Source organism: Pongo abelii, chromosome 13 (assembly GCF_028885655.2).
Source record: "Pongo abelii isolate AG06213 chromosome 13, NHGRI_mPonAbe1-v2.0_pri, whole genome shotgun sequence".
In the NCBI taxonomy this organism is placed as follows: domain Eukaryota; kingdom Metazoa; phylum Chordata; class Mammalia; order Primates; family Hominidae; genus Pongo; species Pongo abelii.
Genome location: NC_071998.2, coordinates 127,862,838 through 127,877,581, shown reverse-complemented (window position 1 = coordinate 127,877,581; position 14,744 = coordinate 127,862,838). Strand labels below are relative to the sequence as shown.

General features: G+C 56.4%; 2 protein-coding genes across 16 annotated transcripts in view; one reads left to right on the top strand and one right to left on the bottom strand.

Annotated features, from left to right (window-relative positions):
* Positions 1-6,488: 6,488 nt before the first annotated feature.
* LOC100448094 (uncharacterized protein C9orf163) lies at positions 6,489-10,111 on the bottom strand. Its single transcript, XM_054521228.2, is given in 2 exon segments — positions 6,489-9,569; positions 9,572-10,111. Coding segments are annotated over 2 exon segments (603 nt in total). The 5' UTR covers positions 9,948-10,111; the 3' UTR covers positions 6,489-9,342.
* A 495-nt stretch (positions 10,112-10,606) lies between these two features.
* SEC16A (SEC16 homolog A, endoplasmic reticulum export factor) overlaps positions 10,607-14,744 on the top strand; it is a 44,127-nt gene continuing 39,989 nt past the window's right edge. For 6 of the 15 annotated variants that reach the window (XR_008510161.2, XM_063714534.1, XM_063714533.1 and 3 more), the window contains exon 1: positions 11,300-11,453. The gene's annotated coding sequence lies outside the window, so the exon portion shown is untranslated. Of the gene's footprint in view, positions 10,886-11,299; positions 11,454-11,512; positions 11,694-13,623; positions 13,765-14,744 lie in introns of those variants that run through there. The other 9 variants (XM_063714536.1, XM_063714535.1, XM_054521226.2 and 6 more) reach the window with 6 other exon arrangements.

Sequence of the window (14,744 nt, the reverse complement as noted above, 5' to 3'; positions counted from 1 at the left end):
TCCGGCTTCCACTCCCCTCTGCTCTGGCCTTTGGCTCCCTTTCTGGGAGGGAGGCAGGGCTGCTATGCTCTGAGGGAGCCAGGAGTCGAGGGCCCCTTCTGCTGGGAGAGTGACGGTGAAGCTGCCTAGTCCTGGCCCACGGGGGTGCGGGGACCATGCTGCCTCCAGGGACTCCGTGGTGTCCGCAGCCTGCCTGGTCCAGGCCCTTTATAGGGAGATGGACACACAGCAGCGAGGGGGTTGCAGCCCTATGGGAGGTGGGGCTCGTGCCTGGGGTGACACGGCTCCCAGGATACCCACGCATGAGTCTGGCCCTCCTGGCAGCTCCGGGCTCTTCTCCTCTCAGCCTCGGAGGGATGAAGGTCCCACCCAGCCATCCTGGGGACAGCCCCTCAGGGAGCTCTGCAGCAGGCAGGGGGCTGCATAGGGAGGGCCTTGAGGCAGTGGCATGACCCCTCTATGGGCTGGAGACAACAGGGAGGACTCTGGCCCCTATAGGAGGGCAAAGGGAGCTGTCGAAGCTTCTGAGCAGGGCAGCATGGGGCATGGCAGAGTCTGGAAAGTTCTGTGATCCTAAGGGACTGGCTGAGCGAGGCAGAAGCGGCCTGGTCCTGGGGCCCTGCCCCTGAGTAGAGCTGCCAGCCTCACACAAGGGTGGGCCCCTTCTCTCCCCACTGCCTGGGCCTCTGCCTAGCCCCAGACCTTCAGCGCAGGCCAGTGGCTTCAAACCAGAGCAGTGGGGAGTCTGAGGTCCCTCTCTGGATTGCAAAGCACTGCCTGCCCTAGGCCCAGCCTCTCCAAGGAGGGATGTGAGCCCAAGGCCTCCACTATGGCTGGGGGCTGCGTCTGCCAGCCAGTGCTGGGCGCCAGGACCAGGAGGGGCCACGGTGGAACTGCAGCGAGTGGCCTGACTCTTGTCTTCAAAGGGGATGACCCAGCCGGAGTCCTGCCCATAAAACTCCCAGCACCCTGAAATTCCACTCCTGGGGGTCTGCCCGAAAGAAGTGAAAACAGGGACTCAAACAAACGCACGTGGCCACTCGCTGTCCCGGCATCACTCAGTACAGCCACAGACGGCCTGAGTGTCCACTGCCAACGACAGGTCAGCAAAACCGTCTGCTGTGACGGTGAACCTTAGTGTCAGCTTGGCCGGGCCATTTCGCCAAATGGAATGTGTCTCCGAGGTGTTCTGGATGAGGTTCGCATTTGCATCCACAGCCCGGGTAAGGCGGTCCGCCCTCCCCAGTGTGGGTGGGCCCCGTGCGGTCCACTGAGGCCCGGGGAGAATAGGCCAAGTGCGAGGGGTCCTCCCCCCCGATCGTTTGCACTGGACATTGGTCTTTTCCTGCCTTCAGACTTGAACTGAAAACGTGGGCTCTTCCTGGGCCTGGAGCCCACCGGCCTTCGGACTCGCAATGCCGTCAGGCCTCCTGCCTGCAACTGCAGACCCTGGGACCTGCAGGCCTCGAGGTCGTGTGGCCAATTCCCTGCAATAACCTCTCCAGAAGCACGTCTTATGGGCTCCGCTTCCCGGGAAGAACCCTGACGAATGCGCACAAGGGAATATGATTCCACTGTAGAAAAGGAGGCGCTGACACTCACCATGCGGGACAAGCCTTGGAAGCACCATGCTCAGTGAAGGGTGCCAGCCGCAAAGGGCTGCAGGTGCAATGACTCCATTTCTATGGGGTGCCTGTGGTCACCGAACCCATGGAGACAGAAAGTAGATTGATGGTTCCCAGAGCCGGGGGGAGGAGGAAAGGGGAGTGGCTGCTAAACGGCCTGGGGTTTTTTTTGTCATGTTTTGTTTTGTTTTTATACTTTAAGTTTTAGTTTATTGCGGCACTATTCACAATAGCAAAGACTTGGAACCAACCCAAATGTCCAACAATGATAGACTAGATTAAGAAAATGTGGCACATATACACCATGGAATACTATGCAGCCATAAAAAATGATGAGTTCATGTCCTTTGTAGGGACATGGATGAAGACGGTTCGGGGTTTTACTTTGGAGTGACACAAATGTTCTGGACCCAGGGACAGGTGGTGCGTGCACAGCCCTTCGAATTCACTAAATGCCAATAACAGGGACACTTTTTTTTTTTTTTTGAGACGGAGTCTCGCTCTGTCACCCAGGCTGGAATGTGGTGGCATGATCTTGGCTCACTGCAACCTCCGCCTCTGTGTTCAAGTGATTCTCCTGCCTCAGCCTCCAAAGTAACTGGGATTACAGGCCCCTACCACCACACCTGGCTAATTTTTTTTGTATTTTTAGTAGAGATTGGGTTTCACCATGTTGGCCAGGCTGGTTTCAAACTCCTGATCTCAAGTGATCCACCCACCTCGGCCTCTTAAAGTGCTGAGGTTACAGGCGTGAGCCACTGCGCCTGGCCTAACTTGTACACTTTAAAGTGGTTAATTTTAGGTTCTGCGAATCTCACCTCAATATCTTATTTTTTTTAATTAAAAAAAGTTTTTGAGACAGGGTCTTGCTCTGTCACCCAGGCTGGAGTGCCGTGGTGCAATGATAGCTTATTGCAGCCTCAACCTCCTGGGTTCAGGTGATCCTCCCACCTTGGTGTCTCCAGCAGCAGGATTACAGGTGCACACCACCTCACCCACCCAAAATTTTTGTTATTTTTTGCAGAGATGGGGGTCTCACTTTTTTGCCCAGGTTGGTCTCGAACTCCTGAGCTCATGCAGTCCTCTCCTCACCTTGGCATCCCAGAGTGCTGGGATTACAGGTGTGGGCCACTGTGCCTGGCCACACATGCAACTTTAAATATTTCAGTAGCCACATTAAAAAGGTAAAAAGAAACAGGCAAAGTTTTTGTTAATACTACAGCTTAGTTAATCCAATATATCAAAAATATTATTTCAACACAACATAAAAAGTGAATGAGTTTTTTTGTTGTTTTTTGTTTTTTGAGACGGAGTCTCCCTCTGTCACCCAGGCTGGAGTGCAGTGGCGCGATCTCGGCTCACTGCAACCTCCGCCTCCCGGGTTCAAGTGATTCTTCTGCCTCAGCCTCCCGAGTAGCTGGGATTATAGGCACCTGCCACCATGCCCAGCTAATTTTTGTATTTTTAGTAGAGACGGGGTTTCACCATGTTGGCCAGGCTGGTCTTGATCTCTTGACCTTGTGATCGGCCCACCTCGGCCTCCCAAAGTGCTGGGATTATAGGCGTGAGCCACCGCGCCCGGCTGTGAATGAGATGTTTTATATTCTTTTTGTTTGTTTGTTTTTGGTACTGTGTCTTTGAAACCCAGGGTGTACAGTACACTCACAGCACACTGGATTGGGCCTGGCCACACTTTAAAAGGTGTTCAATATCTCCAGGAGGCTCATGTGCAGATTCAGACTCTTCAGCAGGATGCCAAAGGGGCTCCAGACAGCTCCACCCAGCACAAGAAAACACCAAGTGTATCTTCAGCCTGGTGACTCATTCCACGCCGCTGCCGGCGTGAACCCCAAGTATGGCGCTGCGTCCCTCTGGCTAGAGCAAAGGAGGGTCCTGAGAGCCCGGAGGCACCAACTCATCAGGGCCCACAAATCAGGCTCCCAGCAGGCAGGGCTGCCTCCACCCAAGAGGGAAACACGGTGCTGTGGCCCCCGTCCAAGAGGGAAGCACGGTGCCGTAGCCCCCCGGGCTGCTCCAGGGATCGACAGGCCTGTGCTGGCTTCATCCCAAAAGTCTCACTTGCAAAGGGTGCCCGTGGGGCTCGACTGCGTGCTCAGCGGCGGACTGATTTCGTTCTGTGTGGCTCCTTATCTCATCGTGGACCCAAATCCACCAACCACACATGAGGAGCTCTGCTGGAGGGGCAGTGCTGGGCAGAGGCAGACAAGGGGGAGCGTCACGCGGCTGCTTCCCGCATGAGTATCCACCAGCAGCGGTTCCCGGTGGGACACCGACGTATTCGTCTGCAAAAGTAAAAGTGTTTCAAAACGAAACCTAAACAGTGTGGTCCAGCTTGGTCCCGGTGCGTTGAAAGTGCTGGCGTTGGCCGGGCGTGGTGGCTCACACCTGTAATTCCAGCACTTTGGGGGGCCGAGGCGGGCGGATCACAAGGTCAGGAGATTGAGACCATCCTGGCTAACACGGTGAAACCCCGTCTCTACTAAAAAATACAAAAAATTAGCCAGGCGTGGTGGCGGGTGCCTGTAGTCCTAGCTACTCGGGAGGCTGAGGCAGGAGAATGGCATGAGCCCGGGAGGTGGAGCTTGCAGTGAGCCGAGATCGCGCCAGTGCACTCCAGCCTGGGCGACAGAGCAAGACTCTGTCTCACAAAAAAAAAAAAAAAAAAAAAAGGGCTTTGCAGATGAAGACGCAGGGTCAGTGAGCGAGCAAGCTTTGGGAACGGCTGTTCTTCAATCTGCATCTTGAAGGTTGCTGGGTGGCGCCTCACTCACCTGCCTCGACGTGACTCCCGATCTGGCTGCTTTGTGTCTTTGCTTTCCACCTGGCGGCTGCTGTCCTGGCTGTTGCTGCACCTCAGTGTCCTCGTGGGTCAAGTGGGGACCTGGGTGCTGGCCCTGGGCCTGCGATGGTGAGCTGCTGGTGCACACTGGGCACGTGGTGAGGGCTCAGAAAGGGAACAGCTCTTGTTATCGTTACGAGGTTTTCAATCGCGTTCTTTGTTCTCCACGTGCATGCCGTGTTGGCACAGTTAAGCCTGGCGGCCCCTGCAGCAGGTGTCCTAACCATCTACATTTTAAGATGGACAAGCCTAGGCTCATGGAGGTTGCAGGACTGAGCTGCGAAGCTTTATTCATGCCCAACACGACAGGCGCCGGGTGCCCAGGGCCTCAGGTGGGTTTCCGGTGTTCTTCACACAACCTTGAACTTGTGGCCCATCCCTGGACCTCACAGCACAGGACACACTCTCAGTGTTTGTTAGGAATCTATAATTTTCTGCAGAGGCATGCGTGATATTTGCTGTGGCTTTTGGTATATCTTCCACTCTATTGCATGGGATTTTCTGGTGAAAATGTGCCCTGGGTCCACACAAACGTGCACGTTCTACCACAGCCTTTGTCGTTCTGTTTGGCATTTCTCCATTTAATAAAATGAACCTTAGAAAAGTTATAACTACGGCCAGGCATGGTGGCTCACATCTGTCATCCCAGCACTCCGGGAGGCCGAGGCGAGAGGATCACCTGTGGTCAGGAGTTCGAGACCAGCCTGGCCAACATGGTGAAACCCCCTCCTCTCCACTAAAAATACAAAAATTAGCTGGGCGCCATGGTGGGCACCTAGAATCTCAGCTACTTTGGCGGCTGAGGCAGGAGAATTGCCTGAATTCAGAAGGAGGAAGTTGCAGTGAGCTGAGATTGCACCACTGCACTCCAGCCTGGGGGATACAGTGAAACTCGGTCTCAAGAAAAAAGAAAAGTGTATAACTTTACTTTTTTTTCCTTTTGTGGAGATGGAATCTTGCTATGTTGCCCAGGCTGGTCTCAAACCCCTAGGTTCAAGTGATCCTCCCACCTTCGCCTCCCAAAATGCTGAGACGACAGATGGGAACCACCTCACCTGGCAAGCATGCAACTGTTACTTTGGCCGACTCAGAGGCGGCTCTCTGCCTCCTCCTGGTGGCACTGCTCTGCCAGCGCCCCACAGGTCCTCCCAAGTGACCACAGGGCAGAAATGGCCCTCACCCCATGCCCAGGGCCATCCCCTGCGATAGTGCTATTATCCTGTTTTACACATGAGGAAGCTGGGGCTCAAAGAGGTTAGGCGACTTAGCCAAGTTCACCCATTCACTGAGCCAGGGCTATGTGATTCCCGGTCCGTGTCAAACCACGAGGAGTCACCTGCCCTCAGAGGAGCAGGAAGGCCTGTAGAGTTGATGCCATCCAGCCTGGTGACTTTTCAGACAGGGAGACGGCTGCTCAGAGGGGAGAAGGGGGTTGTTGGGCCACTTTGCCAGGAGTCAATACCGTGGCCAGCCTGGCATCAGATACTTTGCCAGGAGTTAATGCCACGACCGCCCTGGCATCGAATACTGGAGCTCTTCCCAGCTCCACCCGAGCCCTTTTCTCTTCCCTATCCACAGTCCCCAGGCCACCAAGTCCATGCCCATCACTTAAATCATCACTCAACGCTCAGGACTGTCTCCTGCCTGCCGTGTGTGAACCCCGTGCTGTGCTAGGATTGTGCCCTCGGGGACTCTCCCGAGTTCTTGGGGACTCTCCCGGGTTCAGCACCTCTTTCTCCTAGGCCACCGAAGGCTGCCTCCTGGGCCCTGGCTCTCCCTAGTCCCTAGCTCTAACCCTAACCTGGAGAGCCTTTGGGTCCCAAACTGGTTGCATCGCTCCTGGCTGAAAAGCCTCTGGAAACTTCCCATATTTCCAGACATCACCTGCAAGTCTCTTAGCAAGGTCTACAGAGTCCACACCAGCCCACGCCCACTGGCCCCTCGCCCCACAGAAGCCTCATGTGGACTGTTCACTTCATCCAGAAATGCTCCTTCTCCTCCTGCCCGTCCCCAGCAGACACTGCACGGTGCCCTCTGTATGGGCACATCTGTGGCCAGCCAGCATCCATGTTCCCCGGGGGCAGAGTCTGGGCCTGTCTGTCTCATGGCCACAGCCCAGCTCCTAGCAGTGCCTGGGGTACAGCAGGGGCTCAGCAGACATCTGTGCATGGTTTGGGGATAGAGGACTCGTGGGCTTACCAAGGCCGTGCTGCAGCTCAAGGACACCCAGCAGTTCCTCCTGTGGCCCTGGGGGCCTGCAGTCCCAGGTTACTGTGACATCGACATTAGCCTTGAGCTTTCTGCTTCATTCCTAGTGCTTTTTAACACCTTACACGGTAAGTACTTGGCTCAATGATTCCAGAAAAATGTTCTCTGAGACCTGCTATGTGCCCAACATGCTTGAAGATGCTGGAGATGAGGAGCATGATGCTCCTGCAGTAACGAGGCTGCTGGCAGTGCCATCAATGTACCCGTGCCTCCAGGTAGGCCTGGTGTGGAGGATACGCTTGCCACCCTGTGAGGTCAGGTCCAGGGAGTCCTTGCAGGAGGCTGGGAAAGGGCAAGGCTGTCACCTCCTTTTACAGGGGAGGAGGCAGAGGCTTGGAAAGGCCAGGTAGCTTGCCCAAGGCTGAACACCTGGGTGGTGGCTGAGGGTCTCTGGCTTCTGGAAGCTTGCAGTACAGCTGGACACACAGTAGTTAGCCCACCATTGCTGGAGCCATCTTACCTGTGCTCTGCTAGCCAGGTGGGCCCCCAAAAGGAGACGCCTTTGCCTGTGCTGGGAGGAGGCATTGTGGGACCCATTCCCCAGAAGCCCAGAGCAAGGGCACATCTGCCAGGGCGGGGATGCACCTTCGGCCTCATGTCAGCCCTGGGAAGGCCTAGAAAGTGGACAGTGCTGTCTTGCTGCACACCCCTGGCGAGCACACCGGGCGAGCACTCCAGGTTAGGGTGGGGCTCAGAGGTGAGTAGAACACAGGAAGGGGGTGGCAGCGTGGTGAGCATCTGTTTGCGGACCCTATGCTGTGTGCTTGGCAGACCTTGGACATGGAAGTGAGTGGGCCTGAGGCTTCCTCCATGCTGCCCACCATGGACCTGGGGGTCTGGCCTTCCCCTCACAGAGGGGACTTCCTCTCCTCTACGAGGGTAAGAAGAGGAAGCCTGGCCCACCCTCTGGCCAGCCTGGTGGCATGCTGACAGGGAACCCCTGCAGGGGCCTGATGAACAAATGCCACAGAACAACCTGCACAGAACACAGAACGGACCCTGCCTCCAGATCTGCTTCCTCGCCCCTGATTCCAGCTTTCCGGCCCTATTCCCTCCTCCTCCAGGAAGTGCTCTGTGTCAGTTCTTTCCACCTTGGAGGCCTTCATGTTTTTTTACCTGGACCACCCAGCCAACCCTGTCTCCTCTCTCCAGGCCAAGCCTCCAGCTTCAGTGTCCAGGACTAAGGGTCTGTGTCAGGGGCCGAGGACAGTGTCCGGCAGGGAGCAGGCCTGCCCAGTAAACCTCCACTAGCACCCAGACATACTCGCCATTGCTATTTTACAACAGGTAGGAAAGAGGAGCAGAAGCTCACGGTGAGGGGCCATCCTGCGTTCACTGAGACTGCTGCTCTGCTGGGGGTTCCCTGGAGGACCGCCACTGGCCCGCCAGTTGTCAGCAAAGAGCCAGGTCCACTCGTCAGCCTCTGGCATTTCAGGCCCCTATCATAGGAGGCTATAAGCACAGGCTAGGGGTGCTGAGTGCCTGCCTTCTAGACCAGCACTGTCCAGTGGAAATATAACACCAGCCCCATATGGAGTTTTACATTTCCCAGCAGCTATGTCAAAAACAAAAGAAACAGGTGAAATAAAATTTAATAGTATTTTGTTTAATCTGATACATCCAAGATATTGTCATTTTAATATGCAATAAAAAATGATCGATTCGATATTTGCATCCTTCACAACCTACCATGTAGTTTACACTTAGAGTCCAGCTCAGTCCCACAGCAAGCACCAGCGGCCCCCGTGCTGGACAGCATGGCTAATGGGAGGAGCTGACCCAGCGGAGGCACCAAAGACACGCTGTGACCAAGGCTGAGATGACGCAAAGGCAGCGGGTTCCTGGCACAGCCTGGAGGCACATGAGCCTGTCCTGTGTGCTCTGCATAATGCGGTACAGCAGTGTCACAGAGCTTTGCACCAGGTGCTGATTCCAGCCCACCTAGGGGGGTTCAGGGAAGTGGTGACGTTTGTGTCCAGCCTCCAAGTGTGAGCAGGGGCAGAGACTTGGAGAATGGAGAAACCAGCGGATGCTGCAGGCAAAAGCAACAAAGCCCCACCAGGAATAGTGATGGCCACCATGGGCTGGACACCTCCCAGCACTGGGTGGAGGCCTCTGCTGGCTCGCAGCCAGTCACCTGATGTCCCCATTTGCCCCTGCCATGCTTGTCATCCTGGCAACCCCATTTCAGCCGCGAAACGTTTAGGTGCTCATCTTGCTCTATCTTAGAGATGAAGACCTGATGCTCAGAGACTAAGGAAGTTGAAAAAGGGCACACAGCGTCTCAGGGGCAGGCTGGGCCTTCAACGGAAGGGTCTATGGCCCAGACGCTGGATGGGCTCAGGTGTAGGGTGCAGGAACCCTCTACTCCACACCAGGCTACAAACTGCTGAGAGCTGTCTCCCTGCACTCAGGATTAGAGAGAAGAGGGGGAAGAAAGACAGCCGGGCCCCCTGCAGGTGATGTGGTGATTCACACCCCTAGGAGCCAACAGAAGCTGCTTTCTAATATCCCTGCCCTGGGGTCCAGAGACCTTGCATTTTATGCCTAGGGCAGGTTGATTTCTGCAGCTATGGTCTCTCCCATAGCTTAGTGCCCACCTGGGTGGGACCACAGGGTTTCGGAGGACCCTAGAAGGTCGAGCCCTGGGCTCCTGGCTCTTGGGTTCTTTGAACTCGCGAGCGGCAAAAGGCGAGCCCCACGCCTGAGAGGCAGCATCCACCTCTGCATCCCCCTCTTTGGCAAGGGCAAACAATGACACCTCCCTCTGCGGAGGGTGCAGAGCGCCTTGACCACTGGGAAGAAGCAGCTGGGGCAGCGGGGCTGGGCCCTACCACGTGCTCCCTAACTCTGTTCAAACAGGTCGGGAATCTGACTCCTGAAAGGCAAATGTTAGCTGAGCAGAGTGGCCCTGGTGCCACGTCAGCCGGACTGAAGCTCTCCCTGCACCGCCTGCGGCCCTGCTGGCGTGGCACGGGTACCACTCCCTCCCTCACCAGCCGCCGGCCCAGCTGGGGACAAGGGTGGCTCCCACCCAGGGAGGACCTCAGCCGCTGCTGGGAGCTCAGCCTCCCGCGATGCCATCGGGCGGGCACCCCCACCACGGCGCCTGCCCTCTGGAAGAAGCAGCAGAGGAAGGCCGCGGCTCTTCCCTGCCCTTGCCAGGCAGGTGTGCAGGTGAGTGGGCCCGGCATGGCTGGTCGCTTCCTCACCCGCTCAGCCTCCCTCGGCTCCTACGGAAAATAAGGGCACAGATGATAGTGCCCACCTGTTCCCTGTGATCTTCCGCGAGAGGGCGTGGATGCTGCCTGGCCTGGCCGTGGCAGGCGCAGGAGCGCCTACCCGCCTCACCCCGCCGCTGGGTCGCTCTGGCTGCCCGAGCGCCCGGGCCCACACACCACCGACGTGCACTTAGCCAAGGCTGGGACCCCAGCGCCCCTGTGGGGCTGGCGGCCGAGGGGACGAACCGAGTAGGCCGCGTATCCCCGGGAGGACAGCGCGGCCGGGGCCAGGGTGGGCCTGGGAGGGCCCGGGACAGCAAAGGCGCAGAGAGGAGCTTGGGGACGAGGAGCCCGCGCGTCCCCCTTGCGAGTCGGCGGAGACCGGGCTCCGCGCGGTGGCCGGACCGCCCCTCCCTGCCTGGGCCTCTGTGCAGAGCGAAGGGACAGTAGAGGATGCGTCGGGGAAACCCCAAGACGCTGGACAGAGACTGGCGGCAGCCATTGACCAACTTCCGGCGCCGCTCGGGGCCCGCGGCCACGCCGTAGCCAGGCAACCAGCGCGCAGGCGCAGTCGGCCCTCCGCGGCCCGCAGCGCCGGCCGCTCCCGGCGCATGCGCGGCCGCCGCCGCCTGCCCTCCAGCCTCCCAGCCCAACGGAAGAATGCGAGGAGCGCGCCCGCGTCAGGGCCCCGCGCTTCTCAGCTGGGCGGAGTAGCCGTTCTCGGTGCGTGAGCCTGCTGGCATCGGTCCTGCAGACTGATTTCCCGCTTGTGGCCTTGATTGAAGAATCCCATCTCTTCTCACATCTTAAAACGAAAAAAGACTGGGAGAAAGAGCCAGCGTAACCAGGCGACGTCCCGGGGCAGCCCCGGCGAGCCTGGCCGGGCAGGTGGCGAGGGGCGGGGACAAGTGGTGAGGCGGCAGACGGACGCCGGCGGGGGCGGGGCCACGGGCGGAGAAGGACGGCCGAGGGGCGGGGCCAAAGGGGCGGGAACGACAGGATGAGGCGGAGAAGGACGGACGACGGGCGGGGCTAAGGGGGCGGGACGAAAGAATGAGGCGAGGAACGACGGAAGAGGGGCGGGGCCAAGGGGGGCGGGAACCACAGGATAAGGCGTGGAAGACGGGCGGGGGGCGGGACGAAAGTATGAAGCGGGTAAGAACGGACGCTGGCGAGGGGCGGGGGCAGAGGGGGCGGGACAGAGGGATGAGGCGGGGAGGACGGACGCCGGCGAGGGGCGGGGCCGAGGGATGGGCTGTGAAGGGCTGAAAGAACGCGTCTGGGTCGACGAGCCGAGGGGCGGGGTCGGGGCGGGGCGCTCGCTGATGTCGTAAGCCGGACACGTCGGCGGCGCGGCGGCCGCGGAGACCGGAGCCGGATGTGCTAAGATGGCTGCGGCGGCTGAGGTGTCTGCGCTCGTCGCCAGCGTCGGGTGGGCTTTCGCCCGCGGCTCCTGAGGGATCGGTCTCAGCCGCGCGGGTGAGGGGGCGAGCGCGGGAGGAGGAAGGCGGAGGTCGGCCGGCGGAGCGAGGCCGTGGAGGCCGGGGCGCGGAGGAGAGGAGGCGGCTGGGCCCAGCCCCGAGCGGGCGGCGCATCTCGGGTCCCGCCGGGGCCGGTCGAGGGGACAGACGTCCGGGCCCGCGGGCCAGAGCGGAAGGCCGGACGCGGCGCGGGCCGCCGTGGGACTTGAGGGGCTGACGTGGATCCGGCTGGGCTGCGGTAACGCCGGTTCCCGGGGCGGGAGTTTGGACTCCCAGGCACCCCTCGTAAGACTCTGACTTTTCAAATGAGCGTGTCTTGTCCTCACCGGCTGGAAGGCTTCCTTAGCGATGCTGGTGAAGACACATTTACATTTGAACCAAAGAGCAGAGTTGTTTGTAATTTCTTGATTGGGCGATCAGGGTGTTGCAACAGAGGCCGAGGGTTAGAGGAGTGTGTGTGATCCGGCTCGCCCCTTTTTGATGGAAGTGTTACAGCAGATCCTTCAGAAACATCAGAGCCATTTAAAGTCAGTTTTTGCCGCTTAAGAACCCTTTTAAATGGCTTGTAAGTTGGGTGTGGATTGTATATTAAGGTTTTGTTTTACATGTATGATGCCGATGTTAACCAAAGAGGTATGTCCCATCCCCCATGTGGCAATACGAAGCAAACAGAACCGCAGACAGTTCTTCCTAGAAGTGATACTTTTGCAAGTCTCCCTGCGTTTTTTCCCCACCCCCTTTCTTAGGGTTCCGGTGCTGGTATCTTGTAGACAAGAGGCAAATCAGCGCATCTTTCTTGTTCGTTGTCCCTCGTTTACTCTTAATAGTGGTTAATACAGTGGGTCTCAAAATTGTACTGGAAGTTTTCGTTGAGGCAGTGGGCGCTTTTTTTTTCTGTTTCTTTTGTTTTCTTTGAGGCAGTGGGCGCTTTTTTTTCTGTTTCTTTTGTTTTCTTTGGGGCAGTGGGCGCTTTTTTTTTCTGTTTCTTTTTTTGCCAAACCCAGCAAGAGGCCATGGCAGTGGGTAAATGTTCATGTGATTTTTTCTTCTGTAAAAGCATCTTTCATGAGTACCAGGGTCTCCGTCATTTTCAGCAGTGTTAGGCTGCTGGCCTCCTCTGTTGCTGGCTTCCTCCACAACATCTAACTATATGTGGTTGCGATTCTAACTTAGAAGAGTTGGAGTTGATCATGTCTTTGCGTCAAACATCCCGTAGTCTGACAGCGCGTCACTAGCAGCCACCGTGAGGGAGACTGTAGGCAGTAGGTAAACTCAGGGGCTTCCTGGCACACTATTGTTTTCCTCACTTAAAATGTGAAGCCAGTGGCAGCAAGAGGAGAGGGGTGTGCATGCGTTTTAAATGCCTCAGTTCTGTAGCCAGAACTATACTAAAAAGAGTTTTGCTTAGGTATCCACATGGTTACAAGGCAGTTTAACTGACTAGCTAGGTTTATGGATACTGCATCTTCAAGATCAGCTGGCCTCTTTGGAACAATAAAAGAGTTAGATGACTTGAGGTTACAGAATAAAATTCTCTGTAGTGGTGACATAGGTGATAGGCAGTTGCATTGTTTTTCTCCTGGTGAGTAAAGATCAAAAAAATCAGTTCAAGTCACAAGATTGTTCCAAATGAAAGTGGCATGTTGCTAAAAAGCTCTCAATTAGGGAGCGTGAAGGTTGGAATGCACCTTGTAAGTGATAATATTTGCTATAAAAAAGCTCTTAGTTTAGGAGAGCTGCGGAATCATTTTTTTTTTTTTTTTTTTTGAGACGGAGTCTCGCTCTGTCGCCCAGGCTGGAGTGCAGTGGCGCGATCCCGGCTCACTGCAAGCTCCGCCTCCCAGGTTTACGCCATTCTCCTGCCTCAGCCTCCTGAGTAGCTGGGACTACAGGCGCCTGCCACCACACCCAGCTAATTTTTTGTATTTTAGTAGAGACGGGGTTTCACCGTGTTAGCCAGGATGGTCTCGATCTCCTGACTTTGTGATCCACCCACCTCGGCCACTGTAAAGTGCTGGCATTACAGGTGTGAGCCACCGTGCCCGGCCACCCCTGTTAAACAGCAGGTGGGATTAGGACATCCCAGAATCCACTGTGAGTAGAATCTCATAAGATTAAACTTGGGGTTTTTAGGAAAAAATAATCACATCGATTCTCTCATTTTATAGACAAAAATACGTTGCAGAAAGAGAAGTGGCTGCCCCGAGCCACTCACCTGAACGCTCAGTTTTGCTCTCACAGCAGCAGCCAAGGAATAGACCTCTAGGCCCGTGCTCTGTGTTTAAAGCAAACAAAAGCTTTTGAGGACGGTAAGGATCTTCCCAGGGAAGGCCATGTCTTGAGAGATGAGGGAGGACCCCTGTTCTCCTGGCAGCGGAGTTTCAGGAGGTGCTTGGCGTTTGCGTGTTCTGGCGGTGGTCAGGTGTCGCTGTGTCTGCTGTAGCTGTGCAGTTGGTAGGACCCAGTGGAAGATAATGCTAGTGCACAGATCAGAGGAAGATGCTCTGCCTGTTCTCCTTTCAGTCCATATAAAATAGAGCTGTGAACGTTCTTTGTTCTCAGATGAGAGCCTAAAACCTCAATGAAACCTTTGCTGCTGTTCCTAGTAAATAGCTTTACTTAAAATACATTGATCAGTGTTTTCTTCTTTTTTTTTTTTGAGACAGTCTCACTCTGTCGCCCAGGCTGGAGTGTCGTGGCTTGAACAAGGCTCACTGCAGCCTCAACCTCCCTGGCTCAAGCGATCTTCTCACCTCAGCCTCCCGAGTAATTGGGACTACAGGCATGCACCACCACGACCGGCATTTTTTTTTTTGGTGGTGGGGTATCGCTGTGTGTTGCCCAGGGTGGTCTCAAACTGCTGAACTCAAGTGGTCCTCCTGCCTCCCAAAGTGCTGGGCTTACAGGTGTGAGCCACTGCACCTGGCCAATGTTTTCTTCTTTTATCTGAATATCAGAAAGATTTCCAAGAGACCAAAATAATATACATCTGCAAAAATGTGTGGATTGGCCAGGCACAGTGGCTCACGCCTGTAATCCCAGCACTTTGGGAGGCCGAGGCGGGTGGATCATGAGGTCAGGAGATCAAGACCATCCTGGCTAACATGGTGAAACCCCATCTCTACTGAAAAGACAAAAAATTAGCCTGGCGTGGTGGCAGGTGCCTGTAGTCCCAGCTGCTCAGGAGGCTGAGGCAGGAGAATGGCGTGAACCCGGGAGGCGGAGCTTGCAGTGAGCCGAGATCGCACCACTGCACCCCAGCCTGGGTGACAGAGCGAGACTCCGTCTC